Source organism: Thalia democratica, chromosome 5 (assembly GCF_965202585.1).
Source record: "Thalia democratica chromosome 5, ktThaDemo2.hap1.1, whole genome shotgun sequence".
NCBI lineage: Eukaryota > Metazoa > Chordata > Thaliacea > Salpida > Salpidae > Thalia > Thalia democratica.
In genome coordinates, this window is record NC_139169.1 from 53,705,669 (window position 1) to 53,731,859 (window position 26,191).

Here is a 26,191-nt window from a genome sequence, read left to right on the forward strand (position 1 = left end):
TTTGAAGTCCCAAATGTATTTTTTAGGTATTTTTTATGTTATTCCTATTAAAGTTATTTAACTAGAATTTGTGATTTTATATTCTCTTTAAAAGTGTTTGCTATTTTTTTTTTGTAATTTAGATATAATCTAAACCAGTAATTCCCAATTTTTCTTTAAATGCCCCTTTAAAGAAATAAACAAAGCTATGGCCCCCTCAAACAGGTTTTCTCAAAAAACTATCATTAAAAACGCGTAAAACCTTATATATTTTTTCTCTTCAAAATCATGTATAGAATAAGAATAACTAGTGTAAGGTTCAAGTTATGACCACATAGCCCCCCCTATGACCTCTTTGCTGATCATGGCCCCCTAAATTTTTATAATAGCCCCCGAGGGGAGCTCCTTCGCCCAGTTTGGAAAACCCTGATCTAAACAGATAATACAGATAAGGTGAAATCACTAAGCAAGAAAAGCGAAAGGTAATAATATAAAAATAGTTAATTAATTACAACAAAAAACAATCTTGAAGAAAAATTAGGCCGAGTACACGAGCAGTTTAAACTTTTTTTTTGTATTTTTTTTTAAATTCAAATTATTACTTTTAATACCTATTACTAAAGCAAAACTTTTTTTAAATAAGAAATTTGTTAAATTAAAAATAAAACGAAATACAATGTGTATTCAAGCTCAAATAACTGTACAAAATTTATTATTATAAAAACTCTTATACGTCATTATATTAAAAAAAATTACATTTAGATTTCAAGAATTTGCAGTTTTTAATAAGCTAAAGTTTTTTTGATGCTTAATTTGAGTTAAATGCTCACATTAAGAAACAAATGTAAAAAAAAGAGTGTTTCTTATACGACTACATATGTATAAATATCAGATTCACAAAAATACGATAATTAAAACTAACTTATTTATAAATATTTTCGAAAATATCCAAAAACAGCTTGTTAAATATTTTATATTAGTTTTTATTTATAATTTATAATTTTGTTTAACTTTTAAAAAGTAAAAAATACATATTTATTATAAATTAGGACTTTTTTATGTATGTAAGTAGCAATGAAAATTATGAGGTAATCTTTTTTCAAATACTAAATAGTTTTGTTTGCGTAGCAATCATGATTCTATTTATCTGAAGATTATTTCACTTAATCATATTTCACAATATTTATTTCATACTTTTTTATATACAGAAACAGCATCATTTAGTCTATAATTAGACTTTAAAATGTGCTAATGCTTTTAATTAGCATCTGGTTTTTATTAATCGCTTTTAATTAACAGTACATTACCAACTTTATAATTTACTTTTCGAGTAAAAAATTATTAAGTCCACATAGATTTTAAAATATAATACTTTTTATATTTACTACACATGCCTAATTGTTATTTAAAAATAAAAACTAGTTTTTTCTCTAAAAATTTCATAACATTTTTAGCTTACTTTTATATTCATGTAAGTACTGACTTTAAAAAACAATTAAATAAATTAAGTAACATATAATTTAATAAAAACAAATAAAAAATATTTTTTTTTAAATTTTAAATTACTTAAAAACTTTCTATAATAAATCAAGCGGAAGTAAAAAAAAACATCACAATGTTTTTATTTTTGTTTAATTTGTTTACTTATTTACTGCTTCCTTTACGTGTTAATTTTTTAATTTGAATAGCTTAAGATTGGTAACATGACACATATAGCATTGGACAAGTAAGTAACAAAACCAAATATGTGAAAAGAAAAAATAGTGGTCATAAAAACAACAACGCAATGAGTTTTATACTTTAGGGTTACCCAGCTTTTAGCGTTTCAGCTATTAGTTTGTATTTAAACAATTTTTTATAAATGTTTTCAGTTATATTTGGATTATTCAATACTTTTTTGATTCTAAATTAAAGAAAAAAAATGTTTGTTTACAGTAACCTGTCGTATCTTTACGCACTCGTGACGTTAGGCACTCTCGTTTAGTTACGCATTTTAGAATTCTGATTTTTTTATATTATTGCACAAACTAGGTTTATTGTATATTTTTTATTTAAAATATGTTTTTAAATGCTAACTCACCTCTCTATATGTTTAGACTTTCTAAACTTATGTTCCTTGACTAATTGATAAACATTTAATTATATTTAAGTATATAAGAAATTTTGTTAACAGTAAGAGATAAATTAAAATTCTGAAAGAAACATGACTGTGTTAATTAATGAAAGTATAATGAAATAATGAGAGTTTAAAACACAAATAAAAAATACAGCACTCTTATCCTATATATAAATAAACATCTAAAAAAGAATCTAATGAAAATTGCTAGCAAAAAGTAGCAGTGAAACTTAATAAATATAGAGCTTACAATTAACGCAAATATCAAATTATTGTTATTATTATTATTATTATTATTATTATTATTATTATTATTATTATTATTATTATTATTGTTATTGTTATTGTTATTGTTATTGTTATTGTTATTATTATTATTATTATTATTATTATTATTATTATTATTATTATTATTATTATTATTATTATTATTATTATTATTATTATTATTATTATTATTGTTATTGTTATTGTTATTGTTATTGTTATTGTTATTGTTATTGTTATTGTTATTGTTATTTTTATTGTTATTATTATTATTATTATTATTATTATTATTATTATTATTATTATTATTATTATTATTATTATTATTATTATTATTATTATTATTATTATTATTATTATTATTATTATTATTATTATTATTATTATTATTATTATTATTATTATTATTATTATTATTATTATTATTATTATTATTATTATTATTATTATTATTATTATTATTATTATTATTATTATTATTATTATTATTATTATTATTATTATTATTATTATTATTATTATTATTATTATTATTATTATTATTATTATTATTATTATTATTATTATTATTATTATTATTATTATTATTATTATTATTATTATTATTATTATTATTATTATTATTATTATTATTATTATTATTATTATTATTATTATTATTATTATTATTATTATTATTATTATTATTATTATTATTATTATTATTATTATTATTATTATTATTATTATTATTATTATTATTATTATTATTATTATTATTATTATTATTATTATTATTATTATTATTATTATTATTATTATTATTATTATTATTATTATTATTATTATTATTATTATTATTATTATTATTATTATTATTATTATTATTATTATTATTATTATTATTATTATTATTATTATTATTATTATTATTATTATTATTATTATTATTATTATTATTATTATTATTATTATTATTATTATTATTATTATTATTATTATTATTATTATTATTATTATTATTATTATTATTATTATTATTATTATTATTATTATTATTATTATTATTATTATCTATATTTGCTTAAAAACTTTTTATCTTATTTTACTTACAAATACTTATAATTAATTATTAATATTTTGTTATTACTTAAATATTTTTATAGATACTTATTTTTGTTTATAGTTACTTGGATAGAATTATTATTTTTTATTAATATCTCTATTTACTTGTAAACAATTAGAAAAGTTTATTAATATTTATCATTACTTTTAATATTTCTAAATACTTATTACAATCTTTACATACAAAGATTTTTTTTTATCATGACTTAAATAGACTTATGCAAATTGTGTATTTTATTCGCGACCGATTTCGGTGGCAAGAGATTGCGACCTTTTTCAAAGCAAGAAATAAAATATTAAACTGCATATAACAATGTTAGTTATTTATAATGTCGTTTTAAAAGTTATTCATGCTTGAAGAATATAAACAAAAACTAAAATGTTGCATATTCGAAAATTCAAGCATGTCAGAGTATAATTAGGTAAAATTGGTACTAGTTTTTAATATAAAAACGAATTGAATTAATATTAATTTAATGGGTCATGTAAAAAAACATTACTTAAAAGTATTTTTAAATATTTATAGTTATCAATACTTACAATATTCATAAATAATTTTTATTGTTTATCATTAATTAAAAATATTTATAGTTAAAATTTGTTTTTTATCATTACTTACAAATGTTTATTACTATTAATTTTTTTATATATATTTATTATTGTTTATCCTTACTTAAAATTATTTATAAATACTTATTGTTTTTATCTTTATTTAAAAATGCTTTTTTTATTTATTATTATTTTAAGTTATTTGTTGATACTTATTATGTTTAACAATTACTTGAAAATATTTATAAACAATCATTATTGTTTATAAAAAACTTATAAAATTTTATAAACTTTTGTTGTTATTTATGCTATCTAAAAAATATTTATAATTTATTATTATTTGTTATTACTTAAAAGTTAAAAAAAATATTAATTGTATTTTTTTATTAGTTAAAAACTTTAAAGTAACTTATTATTATTTATCATAACTAATTACCTCAAATATTTGTTTTTTGTCAAAACAATGTTTCACTCGTTTCAAATAATTCAAAACGAGATCCTAAGTTGAATAATAAAATTTGTAATTTTCTTATTTAAACATGCAAGAAGACATTAAGGTGAATTTGAAATAAAACTGGAATTTATTTGTAAAAAACAAACAAAATCAAACTTATAGATTCAAAATATCAACTTTGAAAAATCATAATAATAACATGTGAATTCATAAGAAGGCTATGAAAATTTAAGCTACTTGTTAGTATTTTATAGTTAAAAACTTAATCAAATAAACATATTTACAATTAGTAGGCCTGTAAAATTTGTAAACAAACAAAACTTTTGTAACTATTAACTTGAATAAATATTACTACTCTAACTCTTAAAAGAAATTCGACTAATATATTGTGAAGTAATTATCCCTTTTTTTACACAAAAATGACAGTTTCATTTTAAGTTTAGCTTAATGTCTTCTCGCATGTTTATATAAAAACATTTTACAGGCTTTATTATTCAATTGAGGATCCCGTTTAAATTATTTCAAACGAATGAAACATTGTTTTGGCAACAATTTAAAAATTTAAGTTAATTATTCTCCTTATTATCAAGTCGAGAACTTTTATTGTGATCTCCAAAGAAGAAAGTACATAAATAACTAATTAATTCTAATTATAAGTATATCTGTATCTGTAAAGAGTGTATTAGATCGTTTTTATTTCTTTTTACCTGAAGATCTGCACTTGATCAGTGAAACTTTACTGTACTAAATAAACATAACTAAACACCTGTGTTGTTATTATTAGATATAAATGTTTATAACAACAAGTTACTCAATTATTTATAAATTTGTCTGATAAACTTGTCTTTTTTGTTGACTAGTGAATCAACCATCTTACAAAAACGTTTATCTTTTATTTAAAATATGAGTACGTACAATGTACATTGTTTACAGGTATAAAATACAAGAGTCTATACGTATAAAACAAACTTTTTACACATTAACGGTTTGTAATATGCCTGTAAATGTATAAAAATAAGTAACTTACCTTTTAATCTAAAGAAATAACTTTTCTTCGCATTCTTTTTTAATATTTAGAGGTTGAACCTTCTTTTTAAAACTATATTGATTTAAACCTATTATAAGTAGTAGACCATCATTTATTTAAACATGCTTGGTTAGACTTAAACAGCGGTTCATCATGACTATGTCTCCATATAAGTCCTAATGAGAACAAAATTAGGTCGCAGGGTGTCGCATAGATTGTTGTTTGTGGTCGTATGGTGAAGTTTTATGTTCGTTGTATAAAGGTGAACACATGTTATCTACACTGATTACAACCGAGATGTTAAATATAAAATTATTATAACTGAAGCTTAAATCTACTTAAAAATAAGAAATGTCTATACTAGTAGTCTTTAACATCACTAAAAATTAGGTTACGTGCACTTTAAACTTAAAAAGATATCATTAAAAAAACAATTTTATTATTTAGATTATCTTAAGAACTATAAGTAAATGGTATTTTAGTTATATATTAAATGTTTCTTAGAACAATAAATTAGGCTTATTGACTTAATTTAATCGTTATAAACCTATATATTAAACTATATCAGGAAGAACTACGTAAAAAAGCGGCAAAATAATACAAAAAAGTTGTTTTACTACAATAAAATTTTATAAGAAGAAAATAAATATAAAATAAGCTAACATAAATTCCTTTTTTTTTACAGTAATTTAGCTGGTAATTTAATTCTTTTAAGTTTTTAAAGCAATTATATCGAAAACTTTGTAAATGTCCTATATAAATAAAATTGTGTTTTATTAAACTTAAAATAATTGAAGTATAGTAGTACTTTTTGAATTCTAGACTGGATCAATGTCATCAGAACCTAATTAGTACACTTTGCAGGGACTATTCCTAGGTTTACTAAATATCGGTACAATCCTAAAATTTATGATAGTGATATCTCATTGTAACCTATCAAACTTTTACCATTTAATTGTTCTTTTAGTAAAATGTCTTACAGATCGACTTGGTACCTTGCAAAATAAACCTGATCTTTTAAGTTAATTGGCATACAGGTCAACATTTTACCACCCTAATATGCTAGAGATCTATGTCCATGTATATTAGTGTTTGATTAAAAAAAGTTTTTTTTAATAAATCTTGTCGAATGATTTTGACTTTATGTATATTTTGTACCACTTGTAGAAAAAACGTGCTAGTTTATACATAAAAACACCATGCTCATATTTAAACAGGTTTTCAACATTAAATATTCTTTTTGTAATTTTTAAAGTGTTTATACTTTTATCATACTTTTTGTGTAGATACATACAAGAGCTTTATTTTAAAGTACATTGACTTCATTGTATAATGTTTTGTTTGCTCTGCCACAGCATAAGAGACGCATTTTACTTAATTAAAAAAGAGAGAGTTAAGTATGAAATACACCGAATTTTTATTCAAAAATTGTCTTGTGTTATTTAGAATACCAATTGTCTTTAATAAACTTTTAAAGTTTCTCTAAATTTTGTTCATTTATTACTAGTTTCCATTAATATACCTAAGTATATGTATGTGTTTACTTTTTTTTATAATTGTTTTACCTATTTTTGTATTACCGTTAATTTTTTTTCCTAAATTATTGTTTACAAATGAAAAAACATACATCTTGTTTTGTTAACATTTAACTTAAGTTTTTTTACAATAAGCGAGTCAGAATTTTTATTAATAAGTTCCAAATTAAGTTTCTTAACATATATGTTTTGCTTAAGAGTCGTATATAATAATGTGTCATCTGCAAAATTTAGAGTTTTTGAGTTGTTGAGTTCTGTAATTTATTATATGTATAAAAAACAATAAAGGGCTTTAAATTGAGCTTTGTGGTACCTCAATCTCAATGGTTTCACAAGTAGAAACGAATCCTTCAATAATCACAAACTATTTTTTTAGCTAGTCATGATTTTAACTACAAACTTATTAGTGATAAAATATGTATGTTGAATGTTCTTTTAAAATACTAAAACTAATTTCTTATTGTTAGTTTAAACTCACTAATATCCTGGACAATACTTTAAAGGTATCCAAAAGGTGTGCAACCCAATAACCTAAAGGTTTCTTGTTCACCAGGTCCTAAGACCAATTATTTTGAGCGTTTTTTATCGTTTATTAAACTATAATAATATGTGCAACAATAAATTTAATACCACATGATATGTTATGCTTTTTAATTTATAATGGATTTATAAAAACCAAAACTTTTAATATGTTTTGGAGCTAACTAAAACACTATACAGGCATGTATAACCATTTTGAACCCCCTTTTTTTTTAAAGTAGCTTTGCTTTTAATAGTGCAAATAGCTGTCAACTACTAGCCTAACACAATAAGTCTAGTACTTACTTGTTATGCTTAGTTCTTTCATTGTTAGTTTTTATAATTAGTTTACATAATATGCTAATAACTTACAGTGTTGGAAAATAGCTTAAGTTTTATAAAGATGCGTATAGCAGATTAAAAATTTTTTTTTTGTTTCAAGCATATTTAGCTTTACATCAGTAAGTTGCATTGCAGAACTTATACTTTATTTAAAAAAGTATATATAAATAAAAACAATAGTTTTTTTTTGTACATACAGTTATTAGTTTTGTGATATAGAGTTTTTTACACTAATATTCGAGCAGTCTTATAAAAAGTTTTGTTGTAGATTCTTCTTAGTTAAACTACAGTTTTTCTAAATTTTACATAAAACAGATTTCTAATTGGGTTGATAAAAATAAAAAACTAAAATTATTTGTAAGAATTTATTTTCTGATCACAATAAAGATAATATGAATACTCAAAGCCGTTATTTTAGCTTATGTATAAAAATGGTATTAATTAAAAAATTTTAAAGTAACTGCCAAATTAGTTAATCAGGACTGTATTATATCGCGAAAACTATATTACGTTCTATTTTAATAATATAGTGCTCTATAAGTAGTACAAAAAGCTCTTACGATAAGACTTTTTTAATGATAACAACTTTTTAGTATTTTTTCTACAAAGAAAGACTGTTCATGTTTTCTACATAATTTTTCTAAAGCTAAAAGCTTAATAAAGTAGAAAGGAAACTATTATTTTTATTTTGATATAGGTATAACTTTAATATGCTATATATCAATGTATGATATAATACATTAAAGTTATACATTTATCAAAATAGCAATAATGTTTGAGTGTATGTTTGTTCGTTGTTTCAACAAAAACTCAGTTAGTGAGTATTGTTTAGTTAATATAAACTTAATAAATATTAGAAAAAGTATTACTTAAAGTCGGAGTGGAAAAATTTTCTAGTCAGGCAAGGTTCAAAGAAAAAAAACAAATCGATAAAGTTTAAAAAATATTAGCGAGTAACGTTATAAATAAAATTGTACTTTTTAAAATAAACATAATATATATAAGGTAAAAAAACGTTTTTAAAGAACTATTATGTACTGAAAATCAAACTAAGAGCAAATTTTGAAATGTTTGTTACAAAAAATTAAATTTTATTAGATTTGCACATAATATTTTCTGGCAAAAATTTACGTCGCCTGCTTGAAACTTATGATGCAGTATGAGCTAAACATTAACCTAACCTTACTTAAAGTGTCATAAAGATGCCTAAATTAAAAAAATCAGTAAAAAAAATTGTAAAGTATTAAGTGTTAAAAGTATAAAACTTGTTAGATTTTCTAATAAATTACGATAGTAGAGATTTTTAGGCAAATCGCTAACTATTAGATATATGTCTCTTGAACGCATTAAGCGTGTATATCTTCTTTCACGCGACTAGTTATCATAGAACTAATTAACAGATTAGTGTAATCTGTAAGAATCATGACGTAAACTGACAAACAGCTGCTTACTTTACACAAATTCATTCATACTATTATAAATATAAGCTGCTCTTTTTTGTATTTTTAAGTTTAATTAACTATGTTTGCAGTTGGTGAAAATATTTTATGTAATCCTAAAACAGAATACTAGTTTTGATTTTCGTCAGTTTAAACAGTGCTCGTGGAAACGCATAAGGTGCTGTAAAGGGTAGAGCAACATAAACGACTTAAGGTTTTTGTTTAAATAATAAATCTTTGAAAATTTATAATTTGAGGAACTTAATTATACTTTGCACATTTAAGTTTTAAATAATCGAGTTATCTAACGTGTCCCTTTTTAACCACATCAACAAGTAGTCTTTAATTCATTCTAATTAAAGTAACATTATTTTTACACTATAAGATATTAGGTTTTTACGTAAAATGTATATCGATATTAGTTGTTTTTTTTTCATTTGTTAATAAATATGTAATGTTAAAAAATTTTCAAGTAGAAAATAAATGCTTAACATTAAAACTAATAAAAAACAATGACAATTTACTACTAATAAGACAATAAAACTAGTATAAGTATTTAGAAATTAAAGTAAAGTTTGCTTTAAGTGTATATACCTAAAGCATTAGTTTACAAAATAATCTAAACGTTTGAACAATTCTAAACATTAGTTGTACTAAAATTATTATTATTTTTTAATTTACTTAAATATTCCTTACAGTTAGTGATCTTACAAAAAAGCATAAGACATAATTTTTTATCTAAGAATTTTACGTTAATAATAAGAATAACTCAAATTTAAATTATATATTATTCAAAAAAAAGTAGCTCTAGCTATTTTTTTTAAACGTTTGATGAATTTCAACAACTTATAGTTTGAATAAACTAAAATATATGAAAAAAATTATTCAACTGACTTAAAAACTGTGCAAAAGCTACTAACAACTTTTAAAATTTTAGAAATATCTAGATCTAGATAGCATTAGACGGTAAAAAGTAAATATGTTTACTAACAAAGGAATAACTTCTAATACTTTTGTTATTTTCCGAATAAATTTATCACAAATTTACACAATAATTGTTTATTGAACGACAAAAAAGCGCTTAAGTGTTTGGTCCGAAGACATGGTGTATGAAGGAACTTTTCGGTAATCGAATCGTAGACCACTTGGATACAGTTTACCGTCATTGTCGAGGAAATAATAATCAAACTTTTTATATTTTATTCTATTCAATTTAAAACTAAATTTAGCTTAATTTTTTGCTATAACTTTATTTCACAAAACTTTCTGTTAGTTTGAACCGGTATACTTAAACTTAAAAAACTAAACTCAATTAAAATTAAAAACCCACACATGTAAGAAACCATTGACATGTAAGTAGTACGCCTTAATAACTTGATAAGTACCTATAACTAAACATAACCTTTAGATTTTACATTTAATCTTAATAGCTTTTATACTTGCTGAAAAATATGTGACTAATATATATATATATATATAAAACTTCGTAAACAGTGATTGAATAGTTTTTGGTAACTGATATAGTTCTAGTTATAAAAACTTGTTTTGTTAGGATCTTTAATACTTACCGATTAAAAAAATACCTACAGGTCAGTGTCTAAACAACAAGATTAGTTTAAATTAACTATATGTTTAGATAGCTTTTTGAGTTTTTATAAATTAAGAAATTTTTTACTTAATAAATATTTATAATTATTATTTATTGCATAACTAACTAATTATTACATAATTATTTGCTATCTAAGTCGAGAACTTTGAATTGTTTGATTTAAAACAAATTACAACAATAAAATTATATTCAAAAAAGTTAACATAAACAGTGAAAACTAGTTGTATAATTATATTAGAAAATAAAGTAGTAAAACTTTTCTATAAATTTTTAAATAGACATTAAAATAAAACTAGACATTACAATAAAAAGTTTAATACTATCAACAAAATTAGATAAGTGTAAGATTATATACTTTTTTGGAACAAATCTAATTTATGCTATAACCATAGCTATTGATAATATCTTAAATACTACACTTTATCTCTTATAACTAAAATTTTGTTTTGTATTGAGAATTACAAAACTGCTTAAAAATATCTTTGTTTTTCAATAGAGTTCAAGTTTTCTACCCTCACAATCAAGTAAAAAATCTATAGCTAATGATTATGTACAGTTTTTATAAATTACACTAGGAAAATCAATAAGGACGCACCTTGAACCCAGAAAAAATTCGTACCTTACCTTGTTGGGACAAATTTTACCTTAACCACACCGAAGAACACCTAATACTAATTTATTTTTTGTAAACATATTGTTTATATTAGTGTATATTAGATTAGAGGTAATACACTTTTTCGTAAGACAATTGTGTTTTATGTGCTTTAACTAAATTACGATCATGTGTACGTTTGTTTACCTTCATTCGTTTTTTTTCAGAAAAATAAAAAGACCTCACAAGTTTTTAAGTTTTAGTGCGTATTTTATTAATTTATATTTACTTGCTATGAACCTTATCAAACATTGTTAGCTCTTAGTACTTTTTTTTTATTCAGCCAAAAATACTTTCATAATAAAAGGTTTCGACATCCTTTGGTAACGTTTAATAATAAGCAAATTTTTTAAAACGATTAACTTATCGTATAATATACAAATTAAAACTAACTTACAAAAATTAGTTGAAACTTGTTATAAAAAATAGGACATCGATATTTGTTGTTCTAAAATTAGTTGTATTAACTATGAGTAAGCTTAAATATTTTGGATGTTTATTTGAATAGTAAAATTAGTAGTACTGCTTTTGTAAATTTAGTATTGTGTAAAAACGAAGTGTGTTATTAAATAGTTATAAAATAGGTATGATATTAATTTAAGTAAAATTGTTAGAACAATAATTTAAAAAAGCAATTCTGTATACAGTTATTATACTTAAAAGTAGTATTCTAAAACGCCATGACTTTACTGGCAACAAATATTATTGCGATATTGAAAATTATCACTAAATGATAAAATCATTTTTTATAATTTATACTTTAAGCATTATCTGTTTTGTGCATGTTTTAAACTTACTAACGAACAAAAGTACACATTTTCAAAATTAAATACGTTTGAATCTATTAACACCCATTTCTAATTCTCCTTGACCCCTAACAAAGTTCAAAACCTTTTGAACTTACCACGAACTTTCTATAATCCCATTCATATAGTTACGTCACAAATAATGCTTTGTTCTTTGATAATTTCATGACTTCCAAAGCAAAGTACCAATTAGTTTAAAAAATTTAATATTTTGTACCTTCATCAAGTTTATTGAACAGCATAACACTATTTTTTCATATCGATAAAAAATTGTATAAAAAGTTTTAGATATGTAATTTAATCTTATAAATTTTCAAAGGTAGTTATTTTTTTTTACTACTTTAGAAAAGAATAGATAAAAAAAATTAACTCAAAAATGCTTCATACTGTCTTATTACTTAGTAGAATTTTCAATGTTTAAAATCAGTATTTAATACGATAAACCACTTGTTACCCTGTTTAGTGAACTTTATTTAAAGTCAGCTAATAAAATAACAATTTTATGTGTTTAATTTATTAGAAATAACTTCTAAAAGAAGTGGTAAGCCTTGAAAATACTAAATCTTTACTGGATACTGTTAAAAAACTCATGCAATTAATAAAAATCTTCATAATTTTTGAATTTAAAGCTATCCATTTTATAAACTTGTTTATTCAAATAAAATTATTAGATGTAAGTTTATTTTTAGTGTTTCTTGCATAACATTTATTCCTTAAGCTGAGTATTATTATTTTTTATTAATGTTTATCGTGGTAAAGTTTAAACATGTTGAAAAGTTAAATACTTTAAGTAGTAAGTGAGTTGTAAAAACATTAATTTTGCTTTTCTAATAGAGAGTTAAGTATATTGTACTTTGAAACTAAAAAATACAAATTTTAGGAAGTAGTTTAAACGAATATTATCAAAAAATAAGAAAATAGCTATTAAAAAGAATTATAAACGACTAGAGAAAAAAATTGAAAACTATTTTAGCTTTACGTACCTGTTTAATTAAGTGTAATGCTATTTTTAAGATTCATATGTACAAGCATCCCGATCAATTTTCGTAACAATACCTCTTATCAGTTTACGTTTATCGTTTAGCTAAATACCAAGGCTTACTCACAAACGTAAATTAAAAAAAAAATTATTTACGCTGAATTTATAAACTTTGAATTATACTGGCTTACTTCTTCTTTAAGTAATGTAAAATGGATTAGTATTAAAAGTCAGTAAAATTTTTTATGTATTTGTTTTGAAACTTAACATCTTTTCAAAGCTTGAAAAACTACTTAAAGATTTCAAAGTATAGCATGCAAATGTTTTTTCTAAATTAAAAATACGTATTTATTTCTATTCTCTTTGTCTATACTAAAAAATTCAAAGTTTTAGTTTTACTTTTTAGGTTTCATTGTAATTATATAGAAAGTATTTGATTAAAATTCTTAAAATATATTTTGAAACAAAATGTAAAACTTTTCTTTGTTTTTTCATTCGTTTATAAATATCTTAAGTTTTTTAATGGTTTTAAAAGATTAAGTCTATTTTGAAAAAACTGTTGCAACTTAAAGTATAGGATTTACGTTTACCTGTTCTTTTTTGTAAACTTTTATAACAATATATTTTCAATTAAAACAGTTAATACAGTTCGTACAGTTAAATACTACCATTTTAGTTTTTATTACTTATTTAAAAGAAACTTTGGCCGAGTATAAATATTTATTACTAATTTTTTATCATGGTTAAATGAAAATAAAGTTCCGCTAATTCAAACTCTTGAAAAAATGTTTAAGGCGTTACAGCTTAAGTATTTTATTCCTCATTCTGGTCTAGAATAAAAGATTGCGATCGTATAAGAATCTAAAAAATATTTATAAATGTTGAAAATTAAAAGTTACTAATAATTAATATTAATTTTAATGTTATTTTAAGCGCATTTCAAAAAGTAGCTTAAATCTTTAGGAAATAAAAAATGCTTATGTAGGTCTACCTAAAAAGATTACGATTGTAAAATGTATTTACTTTATAATATTTATTTAAATAGATAGTTAAAAACTCAAAATTTTTTTAAATTTGAATTTTTTATATTTGAAATCTCTGAATTTGTGTAGTTGTGCACTAAATTATTATATGTCCAGGATCGTCAATCTGCGCCCTGCAAGTCATATGCGGCAAATTAAGAGTAATAGTGCAGCCAGCGAGCACATTTTTTAAATAAATTAAATGCGGCTCGCAAAAGGTAAAACTGCGACTCATAATGGTAGAATGAAGCCAACGAGCTTGGAAGTTTTTCAAAATTATACTAGGTATTCTTGGATCTTACATTAAGGGCAAAAAAGGTCACATATAAAACTTCAGGTAGATTTAAAACTTTATACTAGATATTCTAGGGTTTAAAATGAAGAATAAAGATATAAAATTATAGATATAATTGATCATATATTTAAATAAAGGTGACATTTTACTAAAAGTAAAAGTGCGCCCACGAATTTTTTGTTTTTGAAACCAGCAACTGTTAAATGCCTGTCGACTTCTAGTCTTAAAAAATTTTAATTATGTATTACTTTCTTTTTTCCATATGTTAGGCATTAGTTTTGCACACAAAGTCATACTAGATCTATTATTAGAGTACTTTTTTGTTCAAATCTTCAAATTATTTTTAAAAGTTTTGCTAAGTTTATCTAAATTATATAAAAACAAATTTGCTGTAGAATCACTAAGATTTAGCTGCGAAACAAATATGTTGGTCACATTTAATGTTGGTGTTAATTTTTAATCTTTTAAATTTTTAGTCTTTTCTAAAAGTATCTGTCTACATAAACTGCTTTAGCAAGTCGCAGTTTTCTTTTTTTTATATTAGAGTCTAGGCTTTCTAGGCGGATCTTGGCTTTATAAATGAGATATTTTAGACTTCATAGACTAGCAATAACGTTTACTCAAAAGATCAAAAAACTTTGACTTTTATATGAATGTAAAGTTTAAAGAAAGTATTGAAACGTCTTTCAATTAATCGTGGTTGAGTAGTTGAAATAACATAGTATAATACACTATAACAAAAAATACTTTAATTAAATTAAAATTTTCAAAAACTAAATAGGTAACTGCTTAAATACAACTTAATATTTAAATGCTAAACATTAAAATAATACAAGGTTGCTGCACAAATTTCATTATTATTTTTACAAGTTAATTAGTGTAATTTTACATTAATGATATATTGTTGAACATTTATAAAATAAAGTTTCGGTTTTTAGTTTAGAAACAATTTATCATAATTAATTTATTTACACTTACTAGCATACACATTTTTGAATTTTATGTAAACTATTGCAGGCTTTATTTAAAAAAAGGCCTTTTATAGTTACAAATTTGTTATGAAATTGATATAAATTTAATCTCAAAAATCTATTTTAGCTGCTTTCAAAATAATCACAAAATTTTTACTTACTTCCTAAACATGTTGTAAACTAAACATTGAAAACAAAAATATAGTAAGTATGCCTTGCAAAAGCAAATTTGTTAATATTTAGTATGCTCTTGACTGAAAACCTTTTAATTAAGTACCTTAAGCTTTTTTCCTCTTTTGTTAATGGGTAGCACAGGCTCAAGAAAACTATTTTAGGGCTGCCGCTGATTAATAGTTACATTGATACTATTTAACTAAAAAAACTTGAATATCATACCTAATGTCTTACTACTTTTTTACATCAAATCAAAATTATGTATCTGAACTTCTTTTATATATAAAACAAGTTTTATTACACAATAAACATGTAACTAAAAAAAAATTTGATCGTCAACAACAGTTGTTTTGATAGTTCTATTCAAATACTACTGGTCAAAACACTTTATTGTAAGTTGATTCGTTTATACGTGTTAAAAAATAATATTGATTTTGGATAACTTATGGTTCTCACTTTAAAATTAATCATATAAAGTTATAAAGTTATATACTTTAAGATAACATAGATATTTTTGTAAAACTTTTGTTTAACTAATGCTTTAAAGATAGTGACAAATAAAAAATTTAATTCCTAAAGTTAAAAAAGATTACGTCATTTTGTATTGCCGATTTATATACGTAAAATATGCTGTGTTTAAAAGAAGTATTAAATATTAAGTGTATATTACAAATATAAAAAAAACTATCTAAAGCTTTGAAAATGTGCTCGAATTAATCTTGTTGGAGCTGTAAGCACACTTGTGCTGCGATAATATCGATAATTATTTTGCTTGCCATGTCCAGAGTGTAGTTATCGGTTGGTAACTTACTGGTTAGGGTTGTGAACTCTTAAATATGTACTGAACTTATTAATCTATCTGTAGATCATAGCATGACTAAAGTAAAATAAAAATAGCGGATAGTTTTTTTCGAAAGTAAGTAATTAAGACCAGTAATAAACACCTGTTTCTAAGTAGTACACTGCATCTCCAAGATTAAACTTTGCAGACGTTTTAAACAGTAGTATTTATATTTAAATCTAAAAAAACGAAGAGAATAAATTAATTACTTCAAATTTTTTTTTGAAATAAAAGTTACTTTGTCATCGTGTAGTAAGTGCTTTTATAATAATTTTACGGAGTTAACAGAATTTCAGAAATTAAAAGTTCTGAACTCTTGAATAAACGTTTGTTTGTCTTAACTTTAAAAGTCGTGATCAAGTAATTTTGTGGCGACAATTTTGTACAAACCTGGCAACTTTGCTTTATAGGTAAATGTTTCTGACTTTTTAAACAAATTACGAATCAGCTCATAAAATTATAAAAGTTTATTACAAAGTTTTCAAACAGTCGAAAACAAAAAAAATATATATAATATAGATTTTAACACTTTTTTTTTTTAATACTTTATAAAATATCAAACCTTGAACTATTGAAACTTTAAAAGCTTTAGGTTATCTAATGCAAAAAGTTAGTTATTTCCTGAAAATCAAGCAAAAATTTAATTTTACATTTTTATTAAAAAAAAGTGTTTTAATCGATATATGTAAATTATAAAAGTCCGAGAATAGTTACCAATACGTTCTTCTGGCAAATTAAAAAAGATAATCTTTAATTCTTTTTAAAAAGCTTAAACGGAACGAGTTTTTGAAACTACAAATTTACTTAAAACTTACAAAAAATGAAAAAGATAAATAATAAATTTTTCAGGAAAAAATATAAAATAAGTATTTATTAAATGTTTAGAATTTAAATAACTTCCAAATTACTTATATGATCAAAAAAAATTAAAAAACTTTCATTAGTTATAATTGCAAACAAATGTTCTTTAAAAAGTATCTGTTTACAAATATGAATTTATCATAGATAAAACCAGCAAAATTATGTAGTTAAGAAAATTTTAATGATAGTATATTAAGGCATTAAATCCTAAAAATCTTGAAAATAATATCTTAACAACTATATTTCGTACTCAAAAAGTTAAACCTTTATAGTTTTTTATATTTTTCCTTATATACAACTATGAGTTGTTATAATTAAAAGTTTTAACCTTTTACAGAAAATGATAAAGTTTAAATAAATATATAAAATTTAACAGTTTTGATTTATTGTGACAATTTCAAAAAAAAAGCTAGGGTCTTACTTTTAATGGCGCTGTATTTAAAATATACTTTTTAAATTACCTTAGAAAATACTTTTTCAGCGTAAGTAATTACCAAAAATTTGTTTATTAGCAGCTTATATCTTATTAAACAATTTAATAAAGAAGAAATTGGTATTTAAAGTTTTTACTGCGACTAAAAATTTAGATCTTGGATATTTTTTGTTTTTTAACTAACAACAAGGTTCTTGTTTGTATTTTTTCAAATAGTTATGTATATTTTGTTTAATCGGGTTTTAATTCATAACGATATTTGATGCCAGTAGCTTTTTTAAATTATTTGTTCGAATTACTGAAAACTACGCTAACGCAAAAAAAATACAGAACATTTTTAAAGAATTTCTGGTATTAAAAAAACAGTCTTTAAAATTCGTTTTTGCGTTAGTACTTTTTTTAATTTTTGAAGTTAAACGTTTATTAAACAAAATTGAATTGTGTAAATAAACAAACTACAAGCTGTAAGCTGAGGAAATGTTTTAAGTGAATAAAGAATTAACGTATTTGTGCATAGATCCGTAAATATATATTAATTAAACTTTAATGTGCATCTCAGCTGGGTATATAGCATTATATTTTTGGTGTAATATAAAGATTTATAGTAAAACAAATCTATTTGAAGTTTTATTTTTGGAATTATTGTTGCTAACCATGAAACATGGAGGCGATATGTTTAGTTTTAATTTTATAGTATTCATTTTAGAATTTATACTATATTAAATGATAAATTATTAAGTTTACACAGTGTAAGTATTAAAGATAAAAATAAACTTTACATAAGAGTTCTTTAAAACAAAAAGGTTAAACAAAAGAAAAACATTTTCTAAAGGGCTCTCCATGATATTAACATTGTTTTATTGTTTCAATTTTCATTGTTAGTTTTGGTTTTCTTTTGTCTGCCTTATGGGAACAGTCGATGTCATTGAACTAAACAGGTACTAAACATAATTCAAACTAAAAAGTTATATTTTTAATATTTTTTTTCTAATAATGTATAATTCATTGATACAGGAATTACTTTCAACAAAGTGTAAACATATTTATAAAGTTTATTATTTTTTTTATTAATTTAATTTGTTTTTATTTAGCGTTTTTCAAAACTATTGTTATTTTCTCTTTCTTAGTTTAAACTATAAACAAAAACAACATACAGTTTATAATTTAATAAAACATGGTAGTACTTTTAGACTATAAACTATCAATATCTTGTTTGATAAAATAATGAATACTTTTTATCTTAATGCAAAACTAATAAGTATCATATATCTTGTATAACATTTAAAAAAATAGTTAGTTTTCGTTTTTTTTTAAAGTGATAAAAAAAACATGTTTTTGGTTCTTTTCTAAAATTGTTATTTTTTTCTTTATCGTATAGTTTGCATTAAACTACCTCTTATTCTAAAAACTTAACATCACACTTTAAAATATTGCAAAAGTGCTTAATAATGATGTAGTTTAGTAAAGAAAATGTCAACAAAGTTTTATTATCAATTTTTAATTATATCTACATAAAAATAAAATTGTCAAAACTTTCAAAATCTACTAATAAAGGTGTAAACAGTATAAATTATTTAACAGCTTTAAGTTATCTTAACTACATGTGCAATTCTTTTTCTTCAAAAAGTGTTTAAATTGCCTCACTAAAAACTTGTTTATTACTTCTTATTAGTTCAAGAATTTTCAAAAACTTTTAATCACTTTAAAAACGATTAAATTTTAAAAACTGTCGTTGGGTGGTTTAGTTTCGTGAATAAATTAGTTTAAATTTACTAAAAAAATATAAAACAGAACTATATCGTTAAATAAAAAAGGCTAGCATTATATTACAGTTTGTTCAAATAATATATTTATTTCATATTAATCTTTTTTATTTTGTGTTATACTTTATTAAGGCTCTTATTTACAAAATTCAGAAAAAAGTTATAACTACAGTTGTAGTTTAGTTTTTCAAATGATAATCAAGTTTTATATTTTAGTTTGTAAATATATGGTGTGTTAAATCAAAAAGGAAAAAAAAGTCAGTAACCTTTTTTAGGGCTAATTTTTAAATTTTAATTAAGTGTGACAAAAAACCTTCCAAGTTCTTTTTAGAGTTATATATATATTTATTGAAAACGACAACAAGTTTCTTCGAATAGTTATATACTTGTAAATGTACAGCCTTTATAAGTAACTTTACTTATTATTTTAAAGTAAACTTATATATTTAAGTAGACATTGTTGTGTTTAAATCATTTATACCGGTTAAAATAACTAATCAGTTATAGTAAAAGTTATAACTTTTTAGTTAAGAAAATAGAAAAAATTTTGCTTGCTATTATGCAATACTTTTTGTACACTTACTTTTACTTTAAAATTTTTGAAGAGAGTTTTAAAATAGTTTTATATACTCCCGAAAACTTTTTTATTGAACAAAAAACTAATTGATACAGTTTTAATATTTATTAAAAAAAATAAACATTTAATATAGTAATAAATTAGTAATAAATAATGTAAACAAAAACTAATAAATTTAAAACTTTTTTGTTTTACTCTCGTTTTAAATACTTTCTCTCATTCGTTTTATAGCTGTAAGAAATCGTTGTTTGAATTTAGTTTTCAAAATGTGCTTTGTTGTTGTTGCAGCAAGTACTAAAATTGAAAAACAAAAGTTAAAACAACTCTAAATAACTTTATTAAAGTATATAAATTTTTCTTTATTTTTTTACAAGTTATTAAGAAGTGCATACTTTTATTAATGAGTGGATTTTATGTGTTAAAAAAAAGATAGTACAATATAATTAAAATATTTTTTTAACTAGTAATTTTCTTGGATAATAAAATAATACATTTTCTAAAAGAAAAAGAATGAATCTTGAAATATTAGAGGTCAGTTTTTTTATTTGTAAGCACAAAAACGTTTGTTAATTTTAAAAACAAATAATCAGATTTAAAAATAAACAAGTTAAAGAATTCTTTCAACAACTTATCTTTTTTATATATATAATCTTAATTATACGTCATTAATTTATGCTTCTGCAGGAGTAAAACTGCTTCCTTTTCAGTCAACAAATATTATGTGTACAAATGTAATAAAAACAAATATTATCTATATTATTTTGCAACTATTTAGTCGAAACAAACAAAAGTTTATTCTTAGAATTTTTGCTAAGATAGATTTAGGTTTTTATACTTTATAAATTATTATTTTTTTTATATATCTTGAGTAAATAATTTATCATTATTATAAACATTAAAATATGATAAAATGTACGTTCTAAAATTTGAATGCAACTAATTTTCTTTTTAAAGTTTATAGAATAAATAAATATTAATTTTAAAAACCAAGCAAATAACAAAATAAACATTTTAAAGATATTATTTATTACAAATGATTCGACTTTTTAAAAATTATTTCGATTTTCAACCGAATATAATTATTGCACATATTAAGTTTTTAACAAAGTATATTTCAAACGCATAAATTACTTTGTACACTTAAACAAAATAATTTTTCGTTAATTTTTTACATATGATTAAATTACATATGATTGCTGGTATTTAAATGTTAATGAAATAAAATAAGAAATACATATACTACTTTGTATTGTTAGGAAATAAAAGTGTACTAATTCATAGTTAAATGTTATTTAAACTTTATAGTATAACATAAATAATTTTTTAATCCGTTTTTTAATTTTCTTTGGTGAAAGAACGTTTGAGTATATTTTTTAAATATTTATTTAATACTAGATCAATGGTGAAAATGTACGAGGTTTTAATCAGCAGCGAATAGAAAGCATATTTGACCAATACAACCAACCTATAAATATACGAGTTGTAAAAAAAGAATTCAATAAAAGTAATTCTGATAACGAAAAATACAAATTCAAACTGGAAAAAGAAGTTTGTTTATGTCAACAGTTCTTTAAAATGTGCTCTCAGAACAAAAAGCTGTCTTCTATCATCATGAAGTTTGTAGTTTTAAATTTACAAAATGTAACTAAAATATTTTGTCTACTTAAACTAATTAACGTAAAAAGTTTTTTTTTATGTTGTTACAAACTTTAATTTGATTACTACTCTTATTAGTATGTATGTTTTAATTGATGACTAAACAATTTTACAATTAGGAACTTAATATTTTCAAGTAAATGCTAAGCTTATAATGCATTTTTAATTAAAATAAAAGAAAAGAGTTTGTATAATAAAGTAAAATGTGTTAGATGAAAATAAATAATCTTTTACCCTACTAATTTCAAATTTTTAAAATGTTCAAAGCTTAGTAGTAAATTTGATATTTATATTTTTATTGTAATATTACTTGATATGGCTTATCTATTGAAATTAAACTATCTTGAGTATAACTACTATACAAGTTTTTTATTTAATAGTATACTATTTTACTAACATTTTTTTATTTTAGAGAAATGATTGATATGAAGAATGAGATAGAAAACACTAGATTTTCTGAAGCTGTTCGCAAACAAAAAGCACAAAAACCTAATATTTTGGTGAGTATCTTCTATATTTATATTTATTTTTATATTCTGTAAAATATATGAATAACTTTTAAGCATTTAAATTTTTCTGTGGCAACCAAAAACGAAGGTATCAAACAAAATTAAAAAAAAAATTTACATTTTAAAGTAGTTATATGCATTTTATTTAATAAACAAACTTTGTGACTTTAAAATAACACTTTGTTTTTTTATGAATAAGTAAGTGTGAAAACAGTTTTAACTAGTTTAGAATATGTTGTAAGGTTTGAATGATTAAAAATTTATTTTTTTATTCTTTATCATTTTTTTAAAATATCTATTAAATAGTATAAAAGCTAATTTACTATTTTATTTTTAACCGGTCAAAAAAAAATAATAAAAATGTTGTAATCACATTATTTACACAAATTTCAATAGCTTCTTTTCTGTAATTAAAATATAAAACCTACTTTGTGCCGCTTTTAGTTGATTTTTTGATGTTTTGAAAGTATTTTTGAAGTTTCCCGTTGAGCACTTTTTGGTATTTTTAATCAGATTATCAGCAATATTAATTGCATTTGATTGTAATTCACCAGGTACTCGAGTTTGCGTTGTAAGAGGCCATCAAAATATTTAATGAGTTTTAAGTATTAATGTCTGCAATTTTCAGATTGTTTGAACTAAAAAATGTGCTTAAGGAATTTTGAGTACACTTTATCTAAATTTAAACGTTTCTTATTGCGTGTCATTGAACAAAACACTTTATATTAAAACTGTTATCATTAGCATAAATAATGGATGAGTTTTTAAGTACGCAGCAATTTTATTTTAAAGTTCTATTCGAGTAGATAAGAAGTTCACAATCGAATTTTCTTGAAATCTCACGTAGCACATATTATTTAAACCAAATATGAAAAAAAAATCAGCTGCTGGTAGAACAACTGTTTTGACGAAAAATAAACATCAAAGAAACATTTGCTTCCTACCTCCACCGCCTTTAAAACGTCACTGAGTAAATAGTCAGTATAATGTTACGCACGCACGCTCACGTTATTTATACAAAAACATTTAAAAATTTTATTAGCATTAAAATTACAATATAACCTTTTTTTTTAAACTAAATTCAAATTTAAATTTTTTATTGTGGTGCATTACAATTTTTTTTGTATTGTACTGATTAGTAAAGTTACAGTTGTTTATTTTTTAATTAGTTATAAAACAAAAGTGTTATAGATTATTTGAAATAAGCATAATTTACAACAAGTACGATAGTGCTAATTATACTTAATAAAAGTGGAAACAACTAACAATTTTTTTTAAAGATTAGCTTAATTTTTATTTAAATTTTAAGCTTACACAGCTCATGTAGTTTCTAGTTTATATAAAACAAGCTTAAATAAGTCACTTATAAATAAAACAAAAAAGTTTAAATATATAAACTTTTCGAACTGTTTTGTTATAATGTTGTAGTGTAACTTGTTATATAAAACAAGCCTAATGAAAGCTCTTTTATAGCAACCGGATAAAGTAAAAGATGAAAGCAAGAAAGTATTTAATAAACAAGACGACTTAAGTACTACAAGCTATTTTGAAAAAAAAACCAACGATTTTACATTTGTCGATCCAAAGGTTGGTGTAAAAAGATGTTTTAATTAAATAATTACATAAATTTATAACATAAATTTATATCTTATACAAGATTGTAGAGATGTTAAATTCTTTAACAATCCCAATAAGTAAAGTCAATTAAAACATTATTGAGTTTGACAAATACTTACATATTTTAAAACTTCTTATTTTTTACTTTACTGATTTTAACAAGAATATAATTTTCACATATTTTTATACAATTTAGGAATACGAAAGAAACAGAAAAAGTAGATTGAAGCAAACAATACAATTTAACAAGAGTTTGAAGTCTAATGATTTCAAAAACCTAATGAATACGGTTGATAGTCTTAAAATGAGCTCATTTAACGACGACGCAAGTGATGTAGCAAGTTGTATGAACATGACATCACCTTGGCTGCGTATTGCGCAAGAGAACTACGAGCGTGCAGTGATGGAGCTTTATAATGATGAGTTTGAAAACGAGCATGAAAATAAAAGAACAAAACTTCGGAAGTCAAACAGTTGGAAAAAAAGAGAAGTTAAATTTCAACCTAAAAATAATGTTTTTAGAACTAATTCGACTTCGTCTTCCTCTGCCTACAACACGATGGAGGACAGTTTAGCAGCTAGTGACGACATTAACAACAATAACAACGCTTCAGAAGAGCACGTAAATGCGCCATGTCGTGAAGAAAGTAATATTCTAAATTACTTTAATGAAAATAAAGCGACTTCTCAAACTTACTCTAACGTGGAACATTATGATGAAGATTCAAACAGCGAACATAAATGGAAAGTAAAAATTGGACGCAATGGCTGTCGTTACGTAACAAAGTCGACATCAAACCGACAGAATTTTCAGCGGCAGTCATCTTTACCTGTAAGGTCAACAGATTACAACGAACTAGATTCTACATTATATGATATCCAGAAGTTAGAAGTAAGAAAACTAAAAAAAGAAGGCAAGAAAAAGAAAATGTTGCTTATAGAAGACGTTGAAGAAGTCAAAAAACTTTTGGAAGAACAAAAAAATGATCCAAACATCGAATTTGTTTAGTTAATCTTTCGTACTGTGATTTTTATAAGTTTTAACATTATAAGTTTGTGTATTAAAATTCTTTTAACACACTTTTAGTAAGTTTATTATCAGTTATTTATAAATTTAGTTGTTATAAAAGCTCATTTTAAACAGTACAAAATTAAAGTTTTTATCATATGTTAAATTTAAATTCTATTTACTTAATCAAATTAAAATTTTATTCATTGCCTAATACAATAACATTAAGCAAAACCTTTTAGTTTTTTTATTTAATTTGGGAGATTAAACAGAAAAATAAAAAAAATTGCTTGTTTTATAATCAATCATGTTATAAGTTGCTGTACTTGTTGTGTAATTTTCCCAATACCTTCTTTATTTTCATATTTTCACTATATTATGATCTAAGTTCATAATTTAAAGCAAGTTTACTTTTTTTTTTGTAATACATAATTTTATCCTTACTGATGTTGTCTTAATTTAAAAATTGGTTAAAAAAAAGCTCAAACAGTTTGCTAACAGTAAGAACAAACAAAACATCTAAAAGTAATATAAAAAATGTTTAATTTCTTAGAACGAGCAATTCATTTTATTTTGTGCCTAAAAATAACATTTTTTTTTAATTAATGATACAAAAAATTTTTAAATTAAGTTTTATATGTGTAATTTTATTTAAATATATATGGTCTTTTAAACTTCTGTCTTTGCTTAATATGTATTTCAATTTATATTAGTTTATAACCAATATACATTAAATAAACAGTTATAAGTAATTTAACCGTGTTTGTAATATTTTTGAGATCTCAAAGTCTCGTTTTTGCAGTTGTTACTATACAATAATAATTCAATCATATGTCTGCACTGTAAGGTGCGGCACTTGATTAGTAAACATATTTAAGTTGCGTTATGTGATTCTCGTAACTTGTTTACTAATGTTGAACTACGCTTTGCTATTTATTTGATAGCTAGAATTAAACTAATATAAATATATAATGGAGAAAAAATAATTTTTCAGTTAAATATAAGCTTATAGCGCCGTGACAAATAAACTGCTAATTAAACACGTATATTAATTGTAGATATAAAGTTTATATAACTAAAGAAGGG

At 22.3% G+C, this 26,191-nt stretch overlaps 1 protein-coding gene across 1 annotated transcript; it reads left to right on the forward strand.

Moving 5' to 3' along the window:
- The first annotated feature begins 20,758 nt into the window (after positions 1-20,758).
- Positions 20,759-25,830, forward strand: LOC145836083 (uncharacterized). The gene is made up of 5 exons (XM_082943882.1): positions 20,759-20,845; positions 21,710-21,930; positions 22,383-22,470; positions 23,953-24,066; positions 24,293-25,830. Exons 1-5 carry the CDS (start codon positions 20,825-20,827, stop codon positions 25,103-25,105), a joined length of 1,257 nt encoding a protein of 418 aa, XP_082800008.1. The 5' UTR covers positions 20,759-20,824; the 3' UTR covers positions 25,106-25,830.
- The last annotated feature ends 361 nt before the right edge of the window (positions 25,831-26,191 follow it).